Here is a 21,314-nt window from a genome sequence, read left to right as displayed (position 1 = left end):
ATGAATGAATGAATCATTACATTAGCAGAATTATAGTAAAACAATAAGAAAAGGAATGGGTTATTTAATCAATATTACCATATTTATATTTGGTACTTTAAAAATTTCTGAAAATATGAGCGTATTGATAACAACTAAATATTTCTTTTAAAATCAATAGACTTATAGATGTTATGATTATGAATCATTAAAGTTCACAAAATGCTAAATTTAAGCAACTTTTTTATTTTGATTGCATTTTACCAAGTTATTATAATCCTATTAAAGATCACATTATTTTTAACTCTGAACATCATCCTCTAAATGTATTCATTTGCTGTATCGGGTTTTGCTGATGAATTTGCCTTTAAGATGTCCTTATAGTAATGGATTTACAATTCAAGTTATGATGATGATGATGATTTGTAAAAATATATATCTAAAAAGCTTGTTTTAGATGCTGTCAACTTGCTGATTTCAGTGTCTGAACGTATAAAAATAAAAATATAAATGCATGAGCTGAAACACATCATGACAACACTAATTTGAAATCAGCATCACTCTTGTAGAGTCTTTATAAATCACGAAACCCCTATAAAGTCATGAGGTCTTTCTGACTGAGACTGTGAATTTTTCAATGCAGACGCAGCATTGCATTTATTGACAATCATATCTAGTGCTGAGACCAAAGAAAAGATGCACTTTCATCAGCGTGAGATTAAACAAGAGAAACAGGTTTGATCAGTTTAAGTCTGTTGTTTGAGCAAATCCAGAAGCATCAGTGATGTAGAGAAGAAACTATTTGGTTAGAAGACTTCTCTCTTAAAAGAACCAATTACTCTAATAAAGCATAATTGTTTTAAGCTTGTAAAAAAAAACTAAATGAATAATTAAATAAATATATATTTATATATACTGTAGTCAACATTTGAAGTCAAAAATATTTTTTCAAAATTGTCCTTAGACAAGACTCAGTGCTGTTGAATAGTTTTCAGAGCCCTTTAATTAAAGGTTTTGATTCACTTTAAATGTTGACTACTGTATATTGACATGATCCGAGAGGCTCAGATTTGTGTTGGAAAAAGATTATGAAAAGATCATTACTTCTGTTTTACATAGTACTAAAGCACAACAACAGCTTGTTTACGTTAGATATGATGGACATTAAGCTTCTTAGTCAGTGAAAGTCAGGGACTTTAATATTAGGCTTGGAGCATGGGTGTCCCATCAAGGGTATAGACTTGTTTTTGATATTGATGGAGACCTAACTTAAAGTTAAAGTGATGTTTGACAAAAAAGGATTAATAAATTCTCATATTGATACAAAATGCAATAAAATATAAAGACCTGCTTGATGTTAAAATAAATAGAAAAATAAACAATAAAATAATTTATATTTTAAATATTACATTTTATATATTACATATATTATTGTTGTTCAGATCATTTAAAATCAGTAGTTTGAACAAACAGCAAATGCCTTTTTTTTGAGTGAAGGTATTAAATAATAATAAATAAGTGCTTATATATATACATATAATTGTTCATGGTATAAAACCTAAAGTCTTGTTTACTGTGGAAAACAATAAAAGAGAATTAAATAACACATAAGAGAGTTGATTCAGAGATCAAGACACATTTCTTTGAAATAAAATTTCAGAAAATATAACGTTATTTTAGAGGATTTTTTTCAAAGATAATTATAAAAATGAAGTGACTTAAAGGGACAGTCACCCAAAAGCAATTAGCACATTAGTTACTGCATTTAATGAATGATCAAGGACTAAAGTGTCAGATAAAAAGAATGTTTAATGTTCAACTGAAAAGAAAAAGTCATCTTAGACAGCCTGAAGGAGAGTAAATTAACAGCAACATTTTCAGTTTAGTTCCTTTAAAATAATAATATATTTCAACACGTTAAAGAAATAAACTGTAAAACAAACTACATTAAATAATAATGATGGATTACCTTGAAATTAAATGACATTTTTCAGACTCTATTTGGTAGATTTGTAGTTCTAAGCACAAACTCTTCAGTTTTAATATTTAGGGAGGAAAACAGATCTGCACTTAAATCAAGTTTAGAAAAATAAACATTTTGTTCAGCACAATTAATGAATGCACATATCAAGCGGGAAGTTACAATAGGAGATTACAGAAAGCACATCACATCACTGCCATAATGAATACGCGGAGATAGTACAGATATCGGATACGGTTGAGTTTTGTTTATGTAAACACTGAATGAACAGGAACAGCATTGAGGATCAGGAGGACGGGGTTTTTTATTTTCCACATTTGAATTTATTGGATTACGGATTACCTGATTGATAAACTATTCAGCATTCAAAACAGAATCTGATGACTTCAGGGATTTATTATTATTTCTATATAGAAATAAAACTAAAACAATACTGGATACTGATTTTACTTTTGAAAATAGTTGATCTTTTATTAAATAAACAAAACTACCCAGATCTGCAGTTTGACTTGATGCATTATGAATAGTCTCTGACATTGAGCATACAGGGAAGTTGTTTCGTGTGTGTGTGTTCAAGAGGAAAGGATCTCATTAAGGTTGAAGACCACACAAGGAAATCATTTGCATTTTTGGGTGAACTATCCCTTTGATGCGCAGGGCCGTGACTCAACATACAAGATATACAAATGTGATTTATAGACTTTAAGACTGAACTGAAGCTACTGTTTAACTTCAGTCATCCAGAAGGAGCATTAAAGCTTCAGCTCATTATCAGAAGAGATCAGCTGCTCAGCAGGTAAGACTGACAGCACTTTCATACCTTTAATTACAATCAAACTGACAAAAAATAGAAAATAACTAAAGCACTTGAACATTTATCGAAGCGATTCTGATTGAAAATGCACATTTTTTTTTACTATATTTTAGATTTGTTTATTAAACTGTATAGCTTAAAGGGATAGTTTACTCTAAAATAAAAATGTATGTCACCAACAAGTGGTTGCAAACCTGTTTGGGTTTCTGATAAGTGCTAAATAACTATTGAAGAATTCTGGCACCTGCAGTCCTTGACTTTCAAAGTAGGAAAACAAATATTATGGAAGTCAAAGCAACTGTTTTTTACAATTTTTAAAATATTTGTAAATAAGTGATGCAGTATAACATTATACAATTTTAACTTCAGTATTATAAAATGTATTATTGAAAACAGAAGAATGTGTGTCATTTGACTTGTTTTTTTTTTCAGTGGTTGCTCAAAATGATGTTGATGATGTTTCTGCAAATGCTTCTCATTTGTGGTGAGTTTGACACTTATGATTTTATGTTTTACTAATGATTTTTTAATCACTTTTCACTAATATTTTCACCAATTTAGTATGTAAATGGAAATCATGATGTTGAAAGGATGCACAAAATAATCAGTGTTGGGGAAATGTATTTTTAAAAGTAATACTGTATATTACAAATTTGTATGCCTTTTAAAAAAGTAACTAAATGAGTTACTTAGCATTTAAGCAATGTGATGTTTTATGTTATTTTTGTGCACTGAACACTGAAAATAACATCATTTTGTACACCTTATATATACACAACATTGTTTTTATAAAATTTTATTTTTGAGGTTTACACAGAGACAAAAGAGTAAACTTATTTTTAAGAGAGTGTTGGTTTTACTGTACGTGAGTTTTAAAGATGGTCAGGATTTGTAAGGGGTTTTTATGCATATAATGTCATATAATGATTTTAACAGTTCAATATCAATGATCCTGGAGAGAGGAGTTAATCACTCATTTATAACAATTAAAGAACGCAACAAACAAATAAACATCAATCAAAAAGAAATGTTCAATCTTGGCTCTAAATGTCTTATGATGTGTATGAACAACAAATAACAAAGATATATCATAAGAACAACAAATCAAAGATATCTCAAATAACATAATAGTATTTTTTAAATCAAAGCCAAATTTATGTTTAACAATACTTTTTTTATACTTAAACATTTTAATATACTGACATATTCTTGACAATTCTCATTACTATAATGCAGAAAATTGTTTTAATAGAAAGACCGCATAAACTGTTTATACTATTTAAATTTAACTCCAAAATGCACATCTTAAATTATTAAACTTCAAAGTATATTTATATATTATAGTATATATAAATTGTTTAAATCTTTATCATTAATTTTTTTATCTTTTCGCTAATTGTAATGCAAAAATACATAATTTCTGTAAAATAAATAAAGTCCTATTTACACAAAATTATGGAATCTTAAATAACATTTAAATAATACATTTAATAAGATCTCTCTCATGCGGGCACACGTTTCTAGTATGCAATATAAAGTTTTCATCAATTATTTTTCAGTGTCCTCTTAGGGGCTTCATACAGAAGCATTATTGTATATTTATTATATCATTTTATTTCCGCACAGAAACTAAAACAAAAATATAATCTAATGGATTCTATAGAAAATAATGCAAAACATAATGCAGTTTATTGTACATAAAATTATTATGAAGTAAATACTTAAATTTAGACATTATAACATTTTATTTCATAAAATTAAAATTATTTATTAAATATACTCAGTCTTCTTTGACTATTTATCAGGGGTCGCCAGAGCAGAATGAATCACATTATTAAATTTATAAACAGCAAAAATGTATATTTTTTTGTCCATAGTATATATATATATATATATATATATATATATATATATATATATATATATATATATATATATATATATATATATATATATATTTATATATACACACACACACACACACACACACACACACACACACACACACACACACAAACATATAATTTTAATTAATCATCATTATATGTTTTCACAGTAATTAAATATAAGCTGTTGATGTTGTGTTTCTAAAATGAGGATTTTTCTCTTCAGCTTTTCCTCCTTCAGCTGCTGAAGGTCGACTGAGACAGTTCTACATACTGAAGCAGAGAGTTAATGTATCTGATGCTGAGAGTTTATGCAGAGTAAACTACACTGACCTCGTCACAGTTTATGACCAACAAGACAATAATAAACTACTGCAACTGTTAAATAGAAGCTTTCCAACAGGCTGGATTGGTGTTTATAGAGGAAACTACAGTCTGAAATGGTCAAATGGTGATGATGTTTCATACAGCAGATATTCTCCAAGTTATTCTGATCAAACACGCTGTGCTGCTATGAGTGCTAGTGGAGATTGGGAATCTATCCTGTGCAATGAGACAAAACACTTCATGTGCTATAAACAAGGTAATAAATATCAGCTTATCATAATTTCAATGTGATTAAACAAAATAAACTTTTCCTTCATCCACACAGAAGCTGGAGGATCATCATACATCTACACATTAATCCTACAACCAAAGAGCTGGTCTGATGCTCAGCTTTACTGCAGAGAGAATCACACTGATTTAGTCTCTATCAGAAATGAGGAGGAAAATAACCTGGTGAAGAACAATGGAACACAGAGTAATACTCCTTTCTGGATCGGCCTGCTGAATGACAGTGTGGACTGGAGAGATGGAGGACGATCCGCTTACAGAAACTGGAATCCAATCACTGATCAGAGCAAAACTAATGCTTTCATGAGTATCCCTGATGGGCGGTGGATGAAAGTTATTACCAATAATATCTATTCTCTGTGCTACAGTAAGACGACACACACAACAGCTTTAAAGTTAAATTTACTCCTATTTTCTCTTCACATGTCATTATAATCTGCTGTATTTGACTAGTTTTGGATGTCTGTTGTTGTCAGAGAGCTTCATTCATGTGAGTCCTGCTGAAATGTCCTGGGAAGATGCTATGAATTACTGCAGCTCTCAGTTTTCTGGAGCTCTGTGTCTGGAGTCTGAGAACGATCAGACAGAAACGCAGCGAGAGTTAAACAGAAATAATATCTCTGCTCCAGTTTGGGTGGGTCTCAGACAGAGTCGACTTTTCGGGTTCTGGATGTGGATCAATGGTCTTGTAGTGGGAAACTGGACAAACTGGAAAGGTAGAGTCACTCCTGAACTTCCTCTTTCTCAACACTGCGCTGCCATGGAGAAGGTGAACGGACGATACACACTGACTGATAAAGACTGCAGGTCTAAATATAGAGTTTTATGTGAGGAAAATTATGTTTCTGGATCAACTATCCAAACAACCAATTCGGTTAGCAATCATGACTCAGGTTAAATTTAAATGATGATTATGTTTCTTTTTAATATTCAGCTACTGTTTAATCCTAATTCCAAATATTTAAGATTAGACGTAGGTTTAGAGGTATTTAGACATGAATGCAGATGGAAATATATTGATCTGAAAGCAATTGGCAGGATCACTGTCCGGGGAACTAATATATCATGTATAACTAGTTATCTTTGCTGTAGTTTTGTGCATCCCTTATCTGCCTTATTATTGGTTGTGATGTCTTTAAGTTGTGTGTGTAATTTGATGCTTTTAGTCAATATCACTGTTGTATTTTTAAGTTGCCAAACAACTCAATAAACATTGGTCTGGAATCCACTGGAATCTGTTTTTGTAAGGGTCCATCTATTAGTCCAATGATGGAACTGACAGCATAGGTGAAGCTTAAATGGTCATTTGTAAGTCGCTTTGGATAAAAGCGTCTGCTAAATGACTAAATGTAAATGTAAATGCATTTAGGCCTTTTCTAGCACATCAGAAAACAAATGTGTTGCTGATAAGGAAGTTATTACATTCAAAAATGTTGACTGAGTGTAGATATTTGACTAATAAAAACATCTCGTCTTTCATCTAATGGTTCATCGAGTCAGTATGCTGGCCAGTTACATCTGCTCACAGACACAGCCTCACCAGTTCTGGTTAGATAGAAGATAGAATAGAAGATAGAAGATACAACTGTTAACTAATATCCTTTAAGTAATATTAGGCCGTCCCATGCTTGCTCATATAAAGAAAGTTTGATTTAGCCCCTAGATTATATCATACCAAGTCAGTGATTGCCAGGAAACAAAAGGTCTCTAAAGCTGTGCCTATGCTCCATCCATTGAGCCTGAATGTATGAGCAATCCTGGTCATAGGCTGCAGAAACATCAGCCTAAACAATCTACTAGATTTTAATGATTTGAGTAGAACAAATATATCAAATATAACTAAGATTTTTTTCTTGCCAATTCACAAAATTAAACAAAATAAGCCAATTCAGATTGCCCAAACACCAATTACCCAAAGATTAATTTAAGAGTTGGAGATTAATACCTGACTGTATAGTAGTAGGTTTCAGCATACAAGTCTTGATGCAGAGCTCAGAGACTCACACACTGCAACACATTATCCTGGCAACAGGATCCTACATTTTTACAACTTTCCCTTAAATACTCACATCACAACATACAATCATAAATTCAAGACAATAAAGTTTTCATATCAACTCATGACCTGACAACAGTCTTTGTGAAGACTATTTTCCATTCAGTACAGCATCTGGCAAAGATCGTCTCAAAGCCAAAACCCAAATCAACATATACAAGTGACGCTGTGAAATATTATTGTGAAATTAAGACCACTTTATCAATCACATATTTAAAATTATACCAAACTTGAATATAAATCATGAAAACTTGGACATTATGAGTGGAATGTGAGTGAGCTGGTCTGGTCGAGAAGATAAATTTGAGGACAGAGAGGGGGTTCAGGATGCATGATCAAGACAGTTGAACAACTGGGCCTAGCTGATCTTCTTCTCAGGTAAGAAAGTTAATTATTTTTATTGCATGACAATTCTCTTGGTTTCGCCACTTCATAGCAATTCTTGGGGTCTGGTATTATGGAGAGATTTAGCCATCCTTACTTTATTAATGTCGTTTAAGTCAATGATTTAGTAAGTTGAATAAATCAGAATTGTATATATTCACTATAATTCATATGGTTATTTGTCTCTATGATAAGTGACCAAATTATTTTTTTTATAATATTTTTTGCAGAAGATAATTATTATAAGAGTTTTAGCCCAAACAATATCAATATCTAATATACAGAATATTTTACATAATTATTCTAATTTTAATACAAAAATAATTGTCCAGCATATACATACATACACACATACATATATATATATATATATATATATATATACACACACACATACACACATACATACATACACACACACACACACACACACACATACACACACACACACACACACACACACACACACACACACACACACACACACACACACACACACACACACACACATACATACATATATAATTATTATTAAATGTTTTATCATTTTTATATTAAATATTGTTTATATATTTTTAGTTTGTATTTGTGCAAGTACAGAGACAATTTCATAAACATATCGGTGCTTGTGGAAACTATATTATTAGTGGTTAATGCACATTTATAAGAACAAAAAAAATGCATACACGTGAAACTACTGTTGTGCCAAAACTAAACAAAACCTAAACCAGGTGAATAAAACTGCAGCTCTGTATACAATGAATTCTCATTTTACATTAAATATTGTTTTGAACACAAATCAATGACAGCATTTAAAATTACGGCACCTCATTTTCCTGCAAAACAACAGAAGAAAGGCTCTAATTAGGCTTTGAATAAATGCCGCTCCAGCCTTCCTATTTTCACCCCCACCGCTTAATTGCTAATTTCACAATATCTGCATGAGTAATGACATTTCAGACAGGTCTCAGGGAAATTACATTGTAAAAGCTCTGGGTCGCAGGAATGACCATTCCTCAGGGTCCACACTCAGTAGGTGACCTTACTGACCAATAGGCAGCACCGAACATGAGTAATAGAGGCCACCGGAACTAGTGTGCACTTCATTATCAGCCCATGAGGAGATCTGTTACCGTGCCAACCTCTGGGTGACCATCGCCACTGCAAACCCGAGCTGAACTTCTTCGGAGTGTGAAATTAATTAGGGATATTGTGCATAAACGCACTCTTATTAAGCCGTTTTAACACACTACTACAACTTTACTGAATTTAGGACACTCACTACAGAGGCTGATGGGTGTTTAGTGAGCCGGGATGCCATTTACTAACCTCACCCTCATCCATTTACACAAGATAGACACCAATTATAATAGTATTGCTTTTTTTTTTGCTGCTCCTGTATGAAAAAAAGTGTACAGGCACATTAGAGACTAGAGATATATGTAATAGTGAAAGAATATTTCTCATGCAAAACAATAATTAATTAAATATCTTATGTCTGAAGACACACAGTAAAACTTCATAGCTAAAAATGCCAGTACATACTTATTCATTTATTTTCCTTTGGCTTAGTCCCTTTATTTATCAGGAATGTTTGGACTGTGGGGGAAACCGGAGCACCCGGAGGAAACCCACACCAACATGGTGAGAACATACAAACTCCAAACAGAAATGCCAACTGACTCAGCCGGGACTCGAACCAGCGACCTTCTTGCTCTGAGGAGACCGTGCTAACCACTCGCTAATAAAATAAAAAAATAAAACACAAAGTCAATTGTCATAATTAAACTAATTTATGAGGTAAGGTAAGAGTACAAGGTAATATTCAGTTTTACCTCAGTTCACTCATCTGCAGATAACACTCTTTAAATGTTGAATAAATCAGTAATGTCACAAGCACACACTCCAATTCAACCACATCTGAATTAAACTAAAGTGTTTTATCAGGGGTCAACAAAGTGGAATGAACCACCAACTTATCCAGCATATGTTTTACGCAGCGGATACCCTTCCAGTTGCAACACACTACTGAGACACACCCATACACTGGCAATTTTAGCTTATTCAATTATAGAGCATGGACTCTGGGGGAAACCGGAGCACCTGGAGGAAAACACACGCTAACACAGGGAGAACATGCAAACTCCACACAGAAATATTAAATGACCCAGCCAGGACTTGAACCAAGGACCTTCTTGCTGTGAGGTGCTAACAACTGAGCCACCATGACACCCCACATAATACTTATGGAAAAAAAAGGCATAGTTAAATGGCAAAACAATCACTATACAGTACCTAATCAAATGTCATCTGATGGAGTTAAAATATTCAGAAATGATATTTTCAAGAATGTTTAAACTGCAGATATGAGACTGATGCTGAATGTACAAGAAAAGTGAGGTAGAACTACTCCAAGGAGTAAAAGAAAACAAAATTAAGTATTTGATCTTAAGAGATCAGGAGTTTTTAGTAGACTGGATGTAGGATATCTCTTTAATGCAATCAACCACAAGTTTTTACACCAAGCAACTGCAGTGTGTGTGTAAAAGTGTATTATTATTGTATCTGGCAACACTGCTGTTTTTCCTGGGAGTCTCCCATATTTTACACCTGTCTCCCGCTACCCTCCTGTTTTGTTTTGTTTTTTTTTTTTCTCAGGAAACTTGCATAGCCAAATCTAGTTAAGAAAATTCCCCTTTTGTCCATGTTCGTCAAGTTGCCTGATATTGTATGAGGCTCATCAACTCACACAAATGACAAAATGTTCAAATCTTGAAGCATTTTTATCTCAATCTGGCAACATGCATTACAACCCAGTTGTGCTGTTGATTTCTGCACAGGCTGTGGATTTAGATATTAAAGGGCGGTGGTAGCAAAGTCAGAACTAAATGGGGGGTGGTTATTTAATAACAGTTGACAGGTAGTAGACAGGTAGTAGAAGTGTGTAACAGGTTATGAATATATACAGTAGTTGTTCTCTTTGAGCTTATTTTCGAGACCAGTTTCTACCAAGGTTTACTACAGAGAGTAGGGCAAATCAATCATTCAAAATGAAACCAAAATCATAATTTCAAAAGTTATGATTTCATCCATATTTTATGAGGGAAGCATGGCTTTGTGATCACCACCCAACACCAGAGAGCATTCTCAAGTGTCAACAACAAATACTTACAAAGAAATAACTAAGAAAATCTCCATGGTAGTTGTTGAACTAAAAGTAGAACTGTATATGTAATCGCTGTCAGTATGAAGTCAGTATGGAGTAAATGTGGCATTTTCAGATGTTTCATCATTACTATGCCTTAATAAAAATAATTGATTAACTCATTGCTGGTTTTACAATACAAGCAAAGACATTAAGATGGTTTTACTTCAGTTACACTCTGTCAAACACACACTCCAATTCAACCACTTAACTAGAAAGTGTTTGTAGAAAACTCTTACCTTGAATGGGAGAAACCACGGAATACAGATGCGTTTTCTTGCAGAGAGGTCAGTTAGGTTGGCACACTATTAACAAAAAAAAAAAAAAAGAAATACACAACTGCATTAAAAAGTGTATTACATTCTCTAAGTACTTTAAGATAACATTAGATTAGTCAGGAATTGCTTAAAACAATGACAATGTTAAACAATATTATGATTCTTATACATGTACACATTTCCTTTTTCTATCAAATGTACTTTACACATTCAAAATGTAGACAAATATATAAAAATACACCTTAAAGTACACATTCAAACATCACATTATATTTAATGTTTTTTTCCCAAAAATATTAGTCATTTCTTAATTAAAACAACAAACACAATTTTCAAACATGAAATTAATCATATGGAGACAATACACTGATGATTTGATCATGTCAGGGAGAGTTCACTTCTAAATGTCCAACAGTTAGTTTAGTCTGTTTCTTTCAGTTCACAGTTTCTTGTGGAAAACTGTTCACTTGAATTGGAAAAACAGTCTTGGTTCTGGGTGGTTAAAAGGTCAAACACTGTTAAAAACACAACAGTCCCAAAAGCCAAACGTGCACATATGTATTACAATCAATAAGAACGTTCAACGTTGACCAAAAAAAATAAAAATAAAAAAATCAGTTTCAAATGTTCAATAATCATTTCAGTCTGTTTCTTTCAGTTCACAGTTCCTTGTTAAAAAAAAAATGTCTTTGCTAAACTGTTAACTTGATTTGGAGAAAGGATATAATCCACACAATGATATACAGTATTTCACCCAATGCAATGCAAGAGCACAACACTGTAAATGTATGCAATTATGCACAAAAATACAACAAACGTACATAATTCAAACACCACACATCAAATAAAATAAAATGGTCATTTCTGAATTGAAACATTAAACAAAATCAAATAAACCACATCAAGACAATAAATCAGATAATTGCACACATTGATGAATGTTCAGTTTCAAAGTCTTGTGAAAGTTTTTGTGCTGAAAACTGTATTTGGAAAAAATATATAAATCCACAGTCTGAGCTGCTGCCATAAATGAAAAATGTTCAAAAGTCAAGAAATGCACAAATGTATGACAATCCATGTGAATTTCTGAACAAAAATTCAACAAATATTTAACAGGGTGAAAATGATTAAGTTACATACACATACACAGTTACATACACACAATGCAATGCAAGATCATGCCATTATAAATGTATACAATTATGCACAAAAATACAACATAGCACACATTCAAACAGCACACATGAAAATCTATAAATTGCACACAATGACAAAAATGTTCAGTTTCAAATATTCAGTCTGTTTTTTTTTTTTAGTTCACAGTTCATTGTTAAGTGTTGTGTAAGTCTTTATGCTGAAAACTTTTAACCTGAATTGAAAAAACACTTCATTCCATAGTTTGTGTTCCACGTGGTTAAATATGCTCGCCATAAATGGAAAATACTGAGCCAACAAAGAAAGGAAAAAAATGTCGAAAAGGCAAGAAATGCACAGTTGCATTTTAGTCCCTAAACATTTTCGACGTCTGCAAAAAGTTAATTTCCAAATGTTCAATAGTGTTTTCAGTCTTTTTCTTTCAGTTCAGTTCATTTCCACTGCGTTGTAATGCATTTTTCAAACTCCATTAACAATTGTTCAACAGATAATAACAGAAAATATTTAACTACATTTCAAACACATTTCTTTTACAATCACATGTACTTCACACAATTTCCATGTATTAAAAGTTGCATGCAAAAATACAGAATAAACAGCATTGTATTGAGAAAACCACATAAATGAACACCACAATGGAAGCGTTTTGCTCACCCAATAATTGTTATTCACTACTGAAACATTAAACAACATTGAAGAGCATGGAAAAAAACTCACCAGATTAACATTGCACTCCGCACAATTCAGCGATGACATGAGTCCAATGTCCGTCACAAAGACAAAAAAGCAACCAAATCCACTCAATACATTTCTCTTGAAACCCTTTTTCATGGATGCATTCCCAAAATCACCGTTCATAGATTTTGCAAAACCATCAAAAGTTCAAAGTCGAGCAAAGTGAAGTTTACCGAGTGCATCTTCCAACAATCTCAAAAAGTCACAAACGTGCATGCAGCTGGAACCATAGTTCTCATTCAGTGGGAAGAACTGTCCTCATATTCACTGATGCATTTCCAAAGTCATTGTTATCCAGTCGCAATTTCATAGTTTTTCGTGATTTAATGTTTTCCGAGTGCATCTTTTCAACAAACAATCGCATAAAGGCACGCACGTGCGGTTGAAAATAGTTCTTATAATGTAGGAACTGTCCGCCTTAAATCACATATTGCATAAATGCATCCTTCAAGCAATACAAACAGCATCTTACATTCTGTACATGTGAACATATAAGTCTTTGTATTCATTTTGTTAGAAGATTTAACGCAGTTTTGAAGAGTGCGCATGTGTGCCGAAAGATCCTGGAGTGACGTAAAGGAACTCGTATAATAGCTAAGGAATGTTATTTATTGGCACATTAATTTGCGTTTGTACAATTTCACACAGTTATAATATGCTTTGTGTGGCTAAAAACACAATAAATGTGTGGTGATGATATGATGTTGGCTCAACTTGCTTTTCAAACAGAACGAAAGCGCACCCCTGTTTTTAAATTTCACAACACGCAACTACAACAACCATTTATTTCTATTTATCTTTAATTTAATTAATTTTTTAAGCCTATAATTGGTTTTGGTAAAAGGATGCTTCTCGGACTCTCACAGTTTTAATGAATCACAAAGATGGTTTCAGCTTATTTAGTCAAATATTATCATTATTATTAATATTAGTTATGATTATTAATATGATCCTGACCAACTTTAAATTGGTGAAAAGCTCATGTATTCAGATTTCATCTGATGCAAAGTCCTCGTTTTATTTTTTAAATCAACACTAGTGGCTGGTTTTGTAATCCAAGGTCACATATTTGAATAAAAGTTACAGTAATTAATAGTAATTAATGTTCTAAAATTTAGATTTTCATGTTTTTCATTTAGATTTTAAATCAAAGTTTTTTCAAATATTATTTTCTCCCCTTATATATTCTAAAAAATAATTACCTATTTTATTTTTATTAATAATATAATCATATAATATTTGTTTTAATATGCATTACCAAACACTTCACCTGGACAACTTTAAATGCTATTTATATTTTATTATTTTATTAGTATTTAAATAATTAATTAATTATTTCATTTATGTATTTATTTATTTGGTTATTTATTTGTTTATTTGTTTGTTTGTTTGTTTGTTCATTTATGTATTTCTTTATTTCTTTATTTAGTTAGTTAGTTAGTTAGTTAGTTAGTTAGTTAGTTAGTTAGTTAGTTAGTTAGTTAGTTAGTTAGTTAGTTAGCTAGTTAGTTAGTTAGTAAGTTTTCATTTTAATTTATAAGTTTTTTATAAATTCTCTCTCTCTCTTTTTTTGGCCGAGCCGACGCATCATCATGCCATATTTCATACCTCCACTTTTTCAGCTCTCTGGTTATTGTGGTGTACGTTCAGTCCCTCTATTATCCTTATGCTTGCATTGAACACGAAACATCTCCCCACTCGACCCAGACCAGCTCTCCTCTTGTTACCAAGCTGTTATCCACATCTCGTTTTTCAATCATCTCTATCCCACCACACCGAGATGAATGAAATCTCACACAATGTCGAAATGGGTCGACCCGAGATACCCATTTTCCAGGATCATCAATACAGACGGGAAAAGACACGAACTTTTAGACCAAAAAGCGGCACCTTCATTAAAACTTCACCGAAATGCTGGCCCTCCACGGACGGCAGGACCCGCGGGTGAAAATAAGGCTCTAGGCTCTTTATAAATGGATCTAAACCGCATTCCTGTCCCTCATGTCCGCTATTAGAGGAGAAAGTTTTGTGTGCGGAAAATTGCCGTGGGTTCTTGAATTCTGAGGCTCACATTTGGCCAGGTCTGCTGCAGTCATTACGATAACGGGGCACTGCTTTAAAAGCCAAACGAGCTTTAAAGGAAGATGAAAGTGTAGTGTACAGCTGATTGGTGTCCTGAAATGATACTGAGGTTTCAGCTGACATTCAAACATGCAATTTGTGAGATATATCTATATATGTGACCCTGAGGCAGAAATCTGTGCACTTTTGTTGTCGCATGTTGCATATATGTGTATTTTTGACAGCAGCAGAACATGCGACAATAATAGTAAATTATAGGAGGCAAAATAATTTATTTATTTTATGGCAAAAATCATTTGAGTATTGTACAAAGAAAATGTTGCATTAATATTTTTTTGTAAAAATCCAACTGTATATATATATTACAATATTTGTATTTGTAATATGCATTGCTTAACAAACTTCAAATTAGTGTAAAGTTCATTTATTAAGATTCCATGTGATGTTTCTTTTCTTTTTCTTTTTTAATAAAAAGACTGGTTTTGTGGTTTAATATTACATACTGAAATAGCTGAATTAATTTCCAAACATCTAAACTATCATGTTTTTATTTTGTTTAGTTCTCAATTTAAAGCTTTTTTTTTAATCAGTAACTTCTCACTTTTATTATTGGTAAAATAACATAAATAATAAACATTACCCAAAATTATTTATTTAGTTTTTATTTCTAGAAATGTTTTTTTCTCTCCATATTTTATTGTTTTATTTTAAATGTAAAGTTTTTGCACTTTTGTTTTTATTTTTGTCATTTTATTATATGGACCAGAAAGCAAACCACACAAACCAGATGTTCAGAATAAACACAGATGCTCTATTATGCATGCCAAAAATAATATTTTACATTCATCATTTTCTTTTTGGCTTTAGTCCCTTTATTAATCTGGGGTCACACAGCAGAATGAACAATTTATCTATGTTTCACGCAGTACACTCTGAACTATTTAGCTCACCCAATTCACCTATACCACATATTTTTAGCACCTGGAGGAAGCCTACACAAACATAGGGAGAACATGCAAACTTCACATATGCCAACTGACCCAGACGGGGCTCAAACCGGCAATCTTGTTGCGGTAAGGCAATTGTGCTACCCACTGCACCACCGTGCTGCCCCCTATTCATAATGTAAATCTCTATTTAAAAGATCTGAAAAGGTTTCCAATAAACTTTTTTTTTCATGCATTCACAGATTTTGATGGCCTTTTTTTCTGTGCAGTGTCCACTTTGCAGATGGATCAGCAGGAACTGAGAGTATCTCCGATATTCTGTCGAGATGCTTTTGCTCATTTGCTCTGCAGACTAAAAGTGTCAAAGTGTAAAGCGGCCGGTCTTCAATCAATAATGCTGAACATCGCCTGAAGGTCAGAAACCATAGAGAGATGCAGAATTCATCAAGCAACAGGAGACCAAACTGAAGGGATTTTCATAGTTTCTTTTGCAAATTTTATGGTAAAAGGTCAATGACTTTCCAAGAACAATAGGTGCTTTTGTCTTTATAATCCGCTTTCTCCTCCAGGACGTGAAGTTTAAAACTTAGTTAGCTTCTCGAACACACACAGAGAATCCATATAAACTCTGTTTAATGCAATGTTTACTCTCAGTTCACATAATTGTGATTCAAACACATATTTCACTTAAATAAATAAATAAATAAATAAATAAATAAATAAATAAATAAATAAATAAATGATTACACTTTATTTTGATGGTCCGTTTGTTAAATTTAAGTTGCATTGCATCTACATGCCAACCAATTCTCATACGATTATAAGTAGACTGTTAGGGTTGGGGTTGGGGTTGGTGTAAGTTGACATGTACTTGCAAAGTTTCTTACAGTCAGTTAAAAGTCTGTTGAAGGAGCCATATCAGCAGATATTAAGCAGACACTCTACTAATACTCAAATAGACTATCAAAATAAAGTGCTACCAAATAAGCAAATAAAAATACTGCATACACTCTTGGAAATAAATGTGCAAAATCTGTCCCTTGGACTTTTCAAAAGGTATATTTTTGTTTCTAACATGTTCTTAAAGGTACATATTAATACCTAACAAGTACAAATGTGTACCTTATTGTACCTTTAAGGTACAAATGTCCACATGTATGCTACCAAAGTGTACCTTTTAAAAAGGTACCATCCCAGTGGCAGATCTTGTCTCTTTATTTCTGAGTGTGTATATATACAGTATATGCAGTAGTTTTTTGTATGTGTAGAAACACAAAAACAGCAGAATTTTGTATTAATGTTATAATATATTATAGAAAAAAAGTGTAAATATAAATTTTCAACAACAGTAGAACAGCAGCATGCAGCAGGTTTTGTATGAGCAGTACTGCAAAAACAGCAGTATTTACTGTAATAATAAATTATTAAACAAATGTGTAAATATATTTTTGTGTGTTATGAAACAAAATATGGGAAAAGTGAAGTGATGTGAATAACAAAAATGTTTAAATATATAATATACTGCAGCTTTAATAGTCACCACACACTATATTTTTTTCTTATTATCAAATGGTAAAATACTGGCAGTTTTCAATCGTGAACAGTAATCATACAGTTTCATTACTGAATATCATGGCTTTTCTGTAACTTAGTAAAATACAAACAGAAGGGTTTCTGGTAGTGAACTGTAACCATACAATATAATAATGTGATCTAAATTATTGGTATAATTCAATAATATAAATTCATTTGACTAATTAACTATCAAAAATATCTGTTGTTGTGTAAATACAAACTGAAATTTTATTTGGGAGCAAATACACAAAAGAATAAAGAAGGGAGTATTATAATGCACAGCATTAATAGATGTGCCCAAAAACATTTGCTGAAACATTCTCTTAAACACAGCAGTTGAGAAACAGCAGAAGTCCACAGGCCAAGAACATACCATAAAAAAGATCTGTACTGTAAATAAGCAGTTTTCTGTATTTATATATCATTTTGAATTGTGTTATAGGACCGTTATCTTTCTTTTAACCTTGAAAAGTTAAATAAAGTGACTTTTATGAACATTTTTAATAGTTTGCAGTGCTATATTGTCTGGGTTGGTGTTGTATATCATGCTACAAAAACATTATAAACTGCCAGTGCATTTTCTGTCATTTTCAATAAGTATTTTACAGACTTACTCCTCTATATTTTATTTCTTATACATCATATTCTTTTAGAATACTAAAATGTCAATAAGTCACTTTGTTAGGCTGTAGAGTTAAATTTCCAACATTGAAAGAGGAAAGAGCAGAGATCAAGCTCCTATAATGCAATTCACTACCATAAATGAAAAGAAACCACTTGTGAAATTGGGAAATTGTTCATTAACAGATATTTTTACAGTGCGGATTTATTCAGGAATTGAATGTATTCTGATAGATAAATCGTGGAGACAAAAATATTTAAATAAATGTAAGTTTAGTTAGGAGACTGTAAGGCAGCGTGCACCACAAATATGCAAATGTGGATGTTAAACATGGGTTTAATAATTTACAGTGATAATACTCTCTTCATTTTAAATTCATTTTAGAATCTAATATTTTATCAAGGTGTTTTGGTCTTTTTTTGGCAGCCAGGTAAAAAATAAATGTTGGTTTGTGGTTTTGAGTTTTGAGAAGGATTGATCAGTGGTTTAAAGGAAATTTACAATGTAAGACAATGTTAAATCATCTTAATCGGATCAGTAATTACCTTCTGAATTATGACATTCTACATTATCTTTGATACCCAGTTATTAATATGAAGGCTATAGTTTTATTGCATGACATATCCCATGCAGTAGGCTAAATAACACAAAACAGTAAGGCAACCAGTCAAGCTTGTGTTTGTTTTAGAGCATGGCATCAGTGAAGTTTGATCTGGTAGAGAATGTGTCTCTTTTATCCATGTAAGTATAATTTTAAGAAATGGCTTCTTAATAATCATCATGGGGTGCTGTTGTTGTTGTTGTTTTTATTGTTTATTTGAGTATTGTTTAAAGTTTGAAGTGTGTTTTTTTATTGGTGTATGCCTTTAACATCTGGCAAAAGGACCACTAATTAAAAGTAGTCTTTGGGCTAATTTGGCTATTTACATTCTTGAGAAATTAATACACCGTCTCTTGTAGTGAAATAAATAAATTAAATGAAAACAGTAACAGTAACAGGGAATGTAGTCACATATACTTTGCTTATACAAAACCTAGTGTTGTTTATCTGAGTAATAAAAGTTAATAAATATAAAGCTGAGGTCATTCAGCACCTGCTTACCAGGTAACAAACTAGTTTGATAATGTAATGCTGTGAAGGAAATAATGTATTCAAATCATGCCTGAATTTAGAGATGGGGAAAATGCAAAACAGCTGAACTGAAAAGGACAGAGCTACTGTTAGAGATAAAGTTACATTAAACTGCAAATAATAAGTGCATTATTAATGATTAAGATTAAAGGTTTGTTTTTAAAATATGTTAAAGAAAGAGAACATGCCGCATAATTGATGTCCTCAACTATCAATTGATTTGATATGCTTTTGGAAACATATAAAAAGGAAATTACAATTATAAAACAGTTGAGAATAAATGATGTTTGGCAAGATCATAGACATGTTCACCATCAAATATGATTAGAATGATATTCATATTTATTCAGCAAGCTTCAAGAAAATTATACCAAGATGTAACATCACTAGTAATAAAACTAGCATCACTAGCAACTAGACATGATATTTTCTATCAGAAATATGATTTGCTGTATAAAATGCATCGTTTTATAGAGTTTTAAAACTAGTTTTCATTAGCAGAATGTGAGATCCAGCATGTGTCAGCGAAAATAATTATGATGATGATTATGATGGTTTATATTTCACATAAAAGCTGTTTATACATACAGCACATGTCATTTCAGTGACACCGCACACCCACACGGACCATTAAAATAAATACTCAAAGCCTCCTTTCATTCTGTTTTGAAATGCATTGGATTTGCATTATATCTATATTACATTATTTGCATATGTTTTACTTAGCCGAATACCAATAACACCCACAACACTCCTTTAGTCAAATATTAAGGCCTTGCAATATTATCTTTATATGTGCCCAAGTATAAACTGTTGCATTGATAATAAAAATATTAAATAAAAAATAGGAATACTACAAAAACGATCAATTCTGATACAACAAATCATATTTGTGATACAAAAATTGCTGCTAGTGATGCTAGTTTTACAAGTAGTGATGTTAAATCCAGTTATAATCATCTTAAAGATCGCTGAATAAATATGAATATCATTCAAATTATCTATTATGATTAGCTCAACTGTTAAATAAATAAATAAATATCAGCACGTATTGTGAATGTGATTTTCTTTGTTGTTAAATGTAAATTATGAGGATCATCATTGTGTATCATGATTTGTTACTAATATGGAAAGCATAAGGCTCGTTTTAGACTTATGCACACGCAATTGCACAATATTATCATTTAGTTTGTAAATCAATATAAATCTTATTGTTTATATCGAGGTGGAGTTTTATATCGAGTATGCATAGTAAACAAATAGTAAACAGCTGACGCACTTACGAATCTTCTCTAATCGGAAGCAGGTGGTGTTAATAATTGAATTTAAGTGGGCGGGGATCTTCTCGTTCTAAATTACTTTTGATTTGACGTCAGTGATTCTGTTTTTGTTTACACGGAAGTAAGACTGTTGTTTTGGAATTCGAAACTGTTCTAAATTCGAAATATTTTAAAAAAGACTCACGTGGAACAAATCAAATGCTTGTTGTAGGCTACTGTATATTTAAACATCAAAGGTAAGAAGCTCTACATTTATGCTATTTACAGTACAGTATGTGTACAGTTTGTATTTTTATGGTAGAATTAAGTTATGTAATTTGCATAAACATTATTCTTTGTCTAAATTCTTAAAATAGCATACGCTAAATATTAATGTGCAATCAAAGTGCTGATGTGGAAATAATATAAGGAAAATTGTCATTACATTAAACTGTGTCATTGTCGTGTGTTATGATCTAAATGTTAGATCGGGTAGATTCCGTCTGTTATTATTAATGGATGCTTAACAAATTTTAGTGATTGTGCAAACCGGTAAATATGCGATAAAGGTGTAAAAATTGCAAATGTGGACTAAAGTGAAATTATTTT

The 21,314-nt window shown here is 31.9% G+C and overlaps 1 protein-coding gene and 1 long non-coding RNA gene across 5 annotated transcripts in view; one reads left to right on the top strand and one right to left on the bottom strand.

Annotated features, from left to right (window-relative positions):
* Positions 1-13,669, bottom strand: part of LOC137491389 (uncharacterized) — a 44,622-nt gene extending 30,953 nt beyond the window's left edge. Inside the window, exons 1-2 of the long non-coding RNA XR_012401737.1 lie at positions 13,071-13,669; positions 11,160-11,225 (exon numbers count right to left, since the gene is read on the bottom strand). This is a non-coding gene — a long non-coding RNA (uncharacterized lncRNA). The remainder of the gene's footprint in view (positions 1-11,159; positions 11,226-13,070) is intronic.
* On the top strand, positions 2,238-6,503 carry LOC100331140 (secretory phospholipase A2 receptor). 4 transcript variants are annotated; one of them, XM_073946894.1, is made up of 5 exons: positions 2,238-2,756; positions 3,207-3,255; positions 4,887-5,243; positions 5,313-5,642; positions 5,752-6,503. In XM_073946894.1, exons 2-5 carry the CDS (start codon positions 3,219-3,221, stop codon positions 6,171-6,173), a joined length of 1,146 nt encoding a protein of 381 aa, XP_073802995.1. In that variant the 5' UTR covers positions 2,238-2,756; positions 3,207-3,218; the 3' UTR covers positions 6,174-6,503. The 4 variants fall into 4 exon arrangements, with proteins under 4 accessions (XP_073802995.1, XP_073802994.1, XP_073802996.1 ...); XM_073946893.1 differs by having other exon boundaries at positions 2,380-2,756; positions 3,207-3,258; XM_073946895.1 differs by having other exon boundaries at positions 2,486-2,756; positions 3,207-3,258; positions 4,902-5,243.
* Positions 13,670-21,314: the final 7,645 nt, after the last annotated feature.

Source organism: Danio rerio, chromosome 4 (genome assembly GCF_049306965.1).
Source record: "Danio rerio strain Tuebingen ecotype United States chromosome 4, GRCz12tu, whole genome shotgun sequence".
In the NCBI taxonomy this organism is placed as follows: Eukaryota; Metazoa; Chordata; class Actinopteri; order Cypriniformes; family Danionidae; genus Danio; species Danio rerio.
This window is presented reverse-complemented; position numbering and strand designations above follow the sequence as displayed.

Bases quoted from the DNA above. Each gene is read 5' to 3' on its own strand.
- LOC100331140 (XM_073946893.1), top strand. From the start codon at position 3,219: ATGATGTTGATGATGTTTCTGCAAATGCTTCTCATTTGTG. The intron at 5,244-5,312 runs GTAATAAATATC...TCATCCACACAG, and splicing joins CTTCATGTGCTATAAACAAG to AAGCTGGAGGATCATCATAC. The intron at 5,643-5,751 runs GTAAGACGACAC...TGTTGTTGTCAG, and splicing joins TATCTATTCTCTGTGCTACA to AGAGCTTCATTCATGTGAGT.